Source organism: Bufo bufo, chromosome 3 (genome assembly GCF_905171765.1).
Source record: "Bufo bufo chromosome 3, aBufBuf1.1, whole genome shotgun sequence".
NCBI classification, from domain to species: Eukaryota; Metazoa; Chordata; class Amphibia; order Anura; family Bufonidae; genus Bufo; species Bufo bufo.
Window position 1 is genome coordinate 680268480 of NC_053391.1, and position 9464 is coordinate 680277943.

At 42.4% G+C, this 9464-nt stretch overlaps 1 protein-coding gene across 1 annotated transcript; it reads left to right on the plus strand.

Annotated features, from left to right (window-relative positions):
• The first annotated feature begins 3313 nt into the window (after window positions 1–3313).
• Window positions 3314–7884, plus strand: LOC120996485 (NADH dehydrogenase [ubiquinone] 1 subunit C2-like). The gene is made up of 3 exons (XM_040426409.1): window positions 3314–3519; window positions 6899–7042; window positions 7725–7884. Exons 1-3 carry the CDS (start codon window positions 3381–3383, stop codon window positions 7772–7774), a joined length of 333 nt encoding a protein of 110 aa, XP_040282343.1. The 5' UTR covers window positions 3314–3380; the 3' UTR covers window positions 7775–7884.
• The last annotated feature ends 1580 nt before the right edge of the window (window positions 7885–9464 follow it).

The following is a 9464-nucleotide window of genomic DNA, read 5'->3' on the forward strand; positions in this document are numbered from 1 at the left end:
GCATCTCCTGTATTTAATTATATATGTACAGCTGGTATACGTTATACATCTTCTTGTATATAGTGATATGGACCATGCTGGTATAACCTGGGCATCTCCTGTATATAATTATATATGTACAGCTGGTATAAGTTATACATCTTCTTGTATATAGTGATATGGACCATGCTGGTATAACCTGGGTATCTCCTGTATATAATTATATATGTACAGCTGGTATAAGTTATACATATTCTTGTATATAGTGATATGGAGCATGCTGGTATAACCTGGGCATCTCCTGTATATAATTATATATGTACAGCTGGTATAAGTTATACATCTTCCTGTATATAGTGATATGGACCATGCTGGTATAACCTGGGTATCTCCTGTATATAATTATATATGTACAGCTGGTATAAGTTATACATCTTCTTGTATATAGTGATATGGACCATGCTGGTATAACCTGGGCATCTCCTGTATTTAATTATATATGTACAGCTGGTATACGTTATACATCTTCTTGTATATAGTGATATGGACCATGCTGGTATAACCTGGGCATCTCCTGTATATAATTATATATGTACAGCTGGTATAAGTTATACATCTTCTTGTATATAGTGATATGGACCATGCTGGTATAACCTGGGTATCTCCTGTATATAATTATATATGTACAGCTGGTATAAGTTATACATCTTCTTGTATATAGTGATATGGACCATGCTGGTATAACCTGGGCATCTCCTGTATATAATTATATATGTACAGCTGGTATACGTTATACATCTTCTTGTATATAGTGATATGGACCATGCTGGTATAACCTGGGCATCTCCTGTATATAATTATATATGTACAGCTGGTATAAGTTATACATCTTCTTGTATATAGTGATATGGACCATGCTGGTATAACCTGGGCATCTCCTGTATATAATTATATATGTACAGCTGGTATAAGTTATACATCTTCTTGTATATAGTGATATGGACCATGCTGGTATAACCTGGGTATCTCCTGTATATAATTATATATGTACAGCTGGTATAAGTTATACATCTTCTTGTATACAGTGATATGGACCATGCTGGTATAACCTGGGCATCTCCTGTATATAATTATATATGTACAGCTGGTATAAGTTATACATCTTCCTGTATATAGTGATATGGAGCCTGCTGGTATAACCTGGGCATCTCCTGTATATAATTATATATGTACAGCTGGTATAAGTTATACACCTTCTTGTATATAGTGATATGAGCCATGCTGGTATAACCTGGGCATCTCCTGTATATAATTATATATGTACAGCTGGTATACGTTATACATCTTCTTGTATATAGTGATATGGACCATGCTGGTATAACCTGGGTATCTCCTGTATATAAATATATATGTACAGCTGGTATAAGTTATACATCTTCTTGTATATAGTGATATGGACCATGCTGCTATAACCTGGGCATCTCCTGTATATAATTATATATGTACAGCTGGTATAAGTTATACATCTTCTTGTATATAGTGATATGGACCATGCTGGTATAACCTGGGCATCTCCTGTATATAATTATATATGTACAGCTGGTATAAGTTATACATCTTCCTGTATATAGTGATATGGAGCATGCTGGTATAACCTGGGTATCTCCTGTATATAATTATATATGTACAGCTGGTATAAGTTATACATCTTCTTGTATATAGTGATATGGAGCATGCTGGTATAACCTGGGCATCTCCTGTATATAATTATATATGTACAGCTGGTATAAGTTATACATCTTCCTGTATATAGTGATATGGAGCCTGCTGGTATAACCTGGGCATCTCCTGTATATAATTATATATGTACAGCTGGTATAAGTTATACACCTTCTTGTATACAGTGATATGAGCCATGCTGGTATAACCTGGGCATCTCCTGTATATAATTATATATGTACAGCTGGTATACGTTATACATCTTCTTGTATATAGTGATATGGACCATGCTGGTATAACCTGGGTATCTCCTGTATATAATTATATATGTACAGCTGGTATAAGTTATACATCTTCTTGTATATAGTGATATGGAGCATGCTGGTATAACCTGGGTATCTCCTGTATATAATTATATATGTACAGCTGGTATAAGTTATACATCTTCTTGTATATAGTGATATGGAGCATGCTGGTATAACCTGGGCATCTCCTGTATATAATTATATATGTACAGCTGGTATAAGTTATACATCTTCTTGTATACAGTGATATGAGCCATGCTGGTATAACCTGGGCATCTCCTGTATATAATTATATATGTACAGCTGGTATACGTTATACATCTTCTTGTATATAGTAATATGGAGCATGCTGGTATAACCTGGGCATCTCCTGTATATAATTATATATGTACAGCTGGTATAAGTTATACATCTTCTTGTATATGGTGATATGGACCATGCTGGTATAACCTGGGTATCTCCTGTATATAATTATATATGTACAGCTGGTATAAGTTATACATCTTCTTGTATATGGTGATATGGACCATGCTGGTATAACCTGGGTATCTCCTGTATATAATTATATATGTACAGCTGGTATAAGTTATACATCTTCTTGTATACAGTGATATGGACCATGCTGGTATAACCTGGGTATCTCCTGTATATAATTATATATGCACAGCTGGTATAAGTTATACATCTTCTTGTATATAGTGATATGGACCATGCTGGTATAACCTGGGCATCTCCTGTATATAATTATATATGTACAGCTGGTATACGTTATACATCTTCTTGTATATAGTAATATGGAGCATGCTGGTATAACCTGGGCATCTCCTGTATATAATTATATATGTACAGCTGGTATAAGTTATACATCTTCTTGTATATAGTGATATGGACCATGCTGGTATAACCTGGGCATCTCCTGTATATTATTATATATGTACAGCTGGTATAAGTTATACATCTTCTTGTATATAGTGATATGGACCATGCTGGTATAACCTGGGCATCTCCTGTATATTATTATATATGTACAGCTGGTATAAGTTATACAACTTCCTGTATATAGTGATATGGAGCATGCTGGTATAACCTGGGCATCTCCTGTATATAATTATATATGCACAGCTGGTATAAGTACTGGGTTCTGTAAGCGGACACCCTAGCCACAGACAATACAATGTAAGACCTCGAGGCCAAAAAGCCCTATTTGGTGTGGTCCTGAAGGGGTTAATGACTTTATTAGGTGAAGTCACGTGACCGACTGCGGGCCGGAACCTCCGGCTCGGTGACTTCGTTTCTTACCCGGAAGAAATTAAACCACTCTCCTCTTACCCGTCCGTCCTTGATTATTGTCCCCCGGTGTCCTTGGGCAGCAGAACCATGGGGTGGATTCCGGACGAGGCTCGGGTGTTACCGCCGCCCTCGCTGGTGAACAGGGGCTCGTTGTACTTCGGCTTCCTCGGCTACCTGTCCTCCATCATCCACAACGCCATCAATCAGTACCCGGTGCTGAAGGCGGGTGAGACCCCCCAATATTACCGCAGTGCACCCACTTACATGCACCTCACTGGTACTGCGGGGCGGGGAGGCAGACACCCCAATATTATCATGGCCTGTATCCTATATACATGCTGGGTCACCCCTATAGTACACAGTGCTGCAGGAGGGTGACACCCAGTATTACCACTGATACTGCAGGCAATGTCACCCCAATACATGGTGATCAGCAGTGCACCCCCTAATTATTATCACCGCCATGTATACCAGTACTGTATCCTAAATACAAGCCGTTCACCCCAATATTACCATAGTGCAGCCATTTATATATCTCACTGTGTCCCTGATATTGTGGATGTGTGAGACCCCTTATATACAGTACATCTAGACACCCCAATATCATCAGAGCTTGCCCTATATGTATATGCTTGTCACCCCCATATTGCCTGGCGCTGCCGGATGGTGCGATGGTTACCCCCTCCTTATACTATAGTCGCCCCGATATTCTGATCGTCCTCCCCATGTTCAGACGCTGCTATTGGACTGTGTGATCCCTCTGATCGCTCATGTAATGCTCTGCTGTATTGCCGGGCATTATCTGGCACGGCCTAGTGGGCCTTTATTAGGCTTCTGGGTGCCCCACGATCGAGCCGCAGCCTCTGCCTGACGGTCAGTAGGGGTTAAATGTCTGGAATCAGAGTTAGCTCCAGTCCTGGCTGATGCGTCTGACACCTACAGCTCCTGTGTCCACGCCATCTACATGATATATACTGTAATAAGGGTTCTCCGGGCTACAGATATTGATGGCCTGTCCTCAGGATAGAACAACAATATCAGGTGTTGCGCAGCCACAGTGCTGGAGACAATGTAGTGTACAGAGCCAGAAGAAGAAGGTGCCCTATACTGTGTGGTGTCCAGAGCTGAGCTGCAGTACCCCGGTATGGCCACTACGCAGTGTACAGCGCTGTCTACTTTCATCTCTGTACACTGTGTAGTTTAAAGGGCTTGATGACATTTTCACTGCCTGGCCCTGTCAATCAAAGTGCAGAGCGCACGGCGGTGGCAGAAATAGCGGAGCCTCTAGGTGTAACGGCAACACCCCCGTTGCTCCTAGAGGCTCATTTGCATATATTAATACATCACATTTCTCAGCAACGTGGGCACAGATGAACATGGGACCAACACAGATGCCTTCAGCGCACATGTAACAGGTCAGCCAGTGTCATAGGTACAAAACTGCTGACAGATGCCCTTTAAAGTGCTGGCGGCTGCCAAGTGTTGGACCCCACAGATCTGATAGCAATGACCTATTGCAAAGAAATGTCATGAATATCCGTGGCCTGGACAACCCCTTTAAGTACCAACACATGTACCATATATGTATGCACAGGGAGGGGTGGGATTAACCCCTTCACGCATTATCACGTACCTGTACTTCATAATGCTTGAGGGGATGTATGGATGGGCCTCTGCTCACACTGACAGGGAACAGCGATCGCGCCACCCCCCCCCCCCCAAATCATTCAGCCCTTCAGGTGGGGGGAGGCAGAGGGATGCGTCTCTCTCTCCCTTTCGATTGGGGCCCCAGCAGTGAAATCGCGGGGCTCTGATCCGTTGCCAGCGATCCAGGCATGCCACGGCACTCTCCAAACTGAACTATGCACGAGGCACAGCTGAGAATGGAGATCTGCTAGGGTGAATAGGAGAAGGGATCCAAAAGATCCCATGTACTAGCACCCTACGGGGGCTAATAATAAAAAAAAAATGAAAAAATAACCCCCTTTCCCAATTTTACATATAAAAATATAAAAACAAGCAAAAAATAAATTCCTGTACGTTGAATACCATCTCCAAAAAAAAAAAACACGCGATTAACCATTTTTGTCATTCTGTCCCCTTAAAAAATTCATGATCAAAAAGCCATAAATACCGCAAAAATTGTACCAATAAAAACTACCATTCGTAATGGAAAAAACAAGCCCTTCTACAGCTGTGTTTAGAAATCGAAAAAAGTTATGTTTTTTTTATTTTTATTTTTTTAAAGTAGTAAAAAAAAAAAATACACGTTTGAGCCGCAGAATAAGGACGTCGGGTCATTTTTAGCGCATAGTGAACGCTGTGATGTCAAAACCTTGGCGGAATTCAGTTTTTTTTTTTGTTTGTTTGTTTTTTCAATTTTCCACAGAATTTTTTTCCCGTTTTCCAATACAAGACGTGGTAAATTAAATGGTGCCATTAAAAAATGCATTGTGTCCTGCAAAAAAAAATAAGCCTTCCTTTCGCTATGTGTATGGAAAAATAAAAAAAGTTATGGTTATTGGAACGTGGGGAGGAAAAATATTAAAAGAGCAAAAATGAAAATAGGCCTTGACATTAAGGGGTTAAAGGGATACATTTTTTTATTCCTTATATTTCTTTTAAGGCTCATAATGTAAAAAATACAAAAGAAATGATACCTGAAGCATCTCTAGTGATTGGCTGAGGAATCGCATCTCCTGTGTGCCAAGAGGGACCCACCAATAGAGACCACTGGGGAGTGGCGGGGGATGGGGAGGCATCATTTATTCAATTTTTTTAATGCCATTCTGAGCCTTAAAAAAAAAAAAAGTTACCATGTGGAGAATCCCTTTTTTGCAAACATTGAGGGAGATTTATCAAAACTGGTGTAAATGAAAACTGGTTTAGTTGTCCATAGCAGCCAATCAGATTACACCTTGCATTTTTCACAGCTCCTTTAGAAAATGAAAGGTGGAATCTGATTGGTTGCCAGTTTTCTTTTACGCCAGTTTTGATAAATCTCCCCCATTATATTTGCTCGCTAGAGTTTTCTTCCTGCCGTTTATCCCCCTATTGAGAAGGTGATCTGAAAAGGCTCAAAAAAAACCTCAGGAGCTCCAGCACGCTAACGAACAAATAGCCAGGAGCAAAAAATAAAGGGGTAGTCCGGTTATGTGCAGTTATCTCCTTTCCACTGGATACGGTATAACTGTTAGATCGGTGAGCCCCCCAAAAATGGACGGAGCGGCCGGCTGGGCATGCACGCAGCCATTTCATTCATTCTTATGAGATTTCTGGAGACCGCCGAGTACAGAGCTCCCCTTAGAAATGAACAGAATGGCCGCTCACATGTCCTACTGGCCGCTTTATTCATTTCAGGGGGTCTCCATGAAGTAAGGGGTCCTCCTCCTGGTGATTGGTGGGGGTCCCAGCGGTAGGACTCACACTGATCTAATAGTTATACACTATCCTGTGGAGAGGGGATAACTTCACGTAACCAGAATGCCCCTTTATGGAAGATCAGGTGTAGTTGCTGTAAGAATAGACTATTTTATTTTACTATTTCTTATATATTTTTTATTTTTTTCTGGTTATCATGCATCCGCTCTTCTCCTGTCTGTCAGGTGTTCACCGCCAGATCCTCTTCACCACCATCGGGGTGTTTGTCGGCTATCACCTGACCAAATACGAGAACTACAAATACGCTAAGCGGGATCGTGAAATGTTTGACTACATCAGACGGCATCCGGAGATCCTGCCACATAAGGGTACGTTCGCTGCTCATCCTACCTGGTTGTTCCCTATGATGGGGTTTTACACTTTGGACAGTTCAGTCCCCTGAAGCTAAACTGATGTCAGGGTGTCCTGATGGCGGGACCCTCTGTTATCATCTTCAGTCTCTGGAGAAACCAGACAGTAAGTGTCAGTACCTTCCAAGGCCGATGGCCTCTCATCCACAGCTCTCTTTCTCCATTCACTTCTATGGGGTTCCCATAATCCCTTCATCGCTGTATAAATGAAGTTCTGCACCTTTCTAATAGACTTTATTTCCATTTTTCACAATTTTCAAGATCTCTGCCTGCTGCCAGTGAATGAGAGCTCTCTTGTTTCCATTCAGAGGCAGTAAATCTGCACACATCTCCTCCTGCTCTCAGCTGAGAAGTGGATACAGTTGTATTCGGTCTAGACCAGGAATGCTCAACCTGCGGCCCTCCAGCTATTAAAAAAAACTACAACTCCCAGCATGCCCTAATAGCTGTAGGCTGTCCAAGCATGCTGGGAGTTGTAGTTTTGCAACAGCTGGAGGCACACTGGTTGGGAAACACTGGTCTAGACAATGCTCTGGACTCCAGACTGATACATTGTAGCAAACAAGCAGAAAGGTTGTTTTATTTATTTATTTATTTTTTAATACAAGTTTTCATACAAGATTTATATTCTTTTATTTAGAACCTAGAAGCATGGCGGAAGTCTACGAGAAATTTTATCCTATTCGCTAACTGAAGATCCCAGCGCCAGCTGTCATGTTCCCGCTCTTCACCAGAGACGTGTTCCCAGCACCGTGTGATATATGTTCTGTAAAAATAAAATAATTAGAATTTTGACTGTAGGGGAAGTGAACGTTGCACATTTATTAACCTCCCGGAAATACACTGGTCCCTCAAGTTACAGTATCAGTTGGTTCCAGGACGACCATTCTATGTTGAAACCATTGTAGGTTGAGTAATCGGTTCCAAAGCCCCAAAATGTCATCCAAGATAAGAGAAGATGAAGATTTAAGAGAAATAAGCAGATAACTAAGAGATATAATACCAGTCCTTACATATAACAGTCAGGAAGAGCTGGTAACTAGCAACTAATCCAGCTATTTACCACAGAAGTGGCTTTGATTGGTTGGATCGGAGTCTGAGACGTTGTATGTCGAGTCTGGTTTCAACTTAGGATGGGTCAGAAAAGACCTTTGTATGTTGAAAATATTGTATCTTGAGGGATCGCTGTCTTCTGTAAATAGTTTACTTTTTTTCCCCTCTCCATTCCTTTTATTTAGTGATCCGTTGCTTCATGTTATCTAGAGCAGGGTTTCTCAACTCTGGTCCTTGGGACCCACCTACCGGACAGGATTTGAGAATATCCCACAGAATGAATACCTGTGGTAAGTCCTGATGCATGGACAATAATTGTATCACCTGCTCAATACTATGGAAATCCTGAAAACATGGGTCCCGAGGACCGGCGTTGAGAAGCCCTGATCTAGAGGGGAAAGTACTTTTATTCCATGTGCATATGTGAATAAAGTGCACAGAGGGTGGGGCCAAGCCACTCGGTGCACTCTTGAATTTTTTTGCTTCTGGTTCTAGCCCCTCCCTTGCCTTTTTGATTGATAGGTCCATATTCCTGCATAGTCATCTCACCTGGCTCTGTCAATCAAGATGGAGAGGGAGGGGCCAGGGTGCACAGAGTGGCTTGGGCCCGCCCTTGGTGCTCTTAACTGCTCATTTGCACATGGAATAAAAGTACTTTTATCCCTATGTCCTATGACAGCACCAGGAGAGAGGATCAGCCTCCCAGGGCAGGAAACCCACAGGTATAAAGTAAAAGAAGCCTCTCCCTCATTCAGTGGTTTCCTGTCCTGGGAGGACAACCTGCAGGTTTTTTTTATTTTGGAAAGCTGCATGGGGAGTAGTTTCTCCCTGCAGTTAAGGCTGGCTGGGCAGAGGTGTGCGCCGGGTGAGTTCCCCGCTACACACACCTTGAAGACGGAACACTGACACTGCGCGGCAGCTCCCGGCTTCACCTCCTGGCGTCTGACCTCTCCACATGTCGGGCAAGTAAAGGGAGAAGGACGTGGCGGTACTCACGGGAGGCGCAGCAGTTATGCCTTGCTTCAGCGGGTGCGATCCTGGGTTTGCCTCGTTTTTTGGTGTCCGGCCTCCCCAGCTGACCGGCAAGTAAGGGGGCTATGGAGCCTGGAGGAGCGCTCCTTTTCAAACGGCAGGAACGGAAGTGATGAGCGCAAGTACGCCCGGTATATAAGAGGGGTGCTAATGATGTGATCCTGGCGTCCCATGCTTACTTCAAGTATTTCTTCAGCCCACTTCAAACCTGCCTTAAGATCTTTGCGGCGTTCTTCTAGATCCAAGGCCGCAAGAGGTTTCCCAGCATGGAGAGTTCGGGGGGGAAAACCCAAGG

Bases quoted from the DNA above. Each gene is read 5' to 3' on its own strand.
- LOC120996485 (XM_040426409.1), top strand. From the start codon at position 3,381: ATGGGGTGGATTCCGGACGAGGCTCGGGTGTTACCGCCGCCCTCGCTG. The intron at 3,520-6,898 runs GTGAGACCCCCC...CCTGTCTGTCAG, and splicing joins GTACCCGGTGCTGAAGGCGG to GTGTTCACCGCCAGATCCTC. The intron at 7,043-7,724 runs GTACGTTCGCTG...TCTTTTATTTAG, and splicing joins GGAGATCCTGCCACATAAGG to AACCTAGAAGCATGGCGGAA.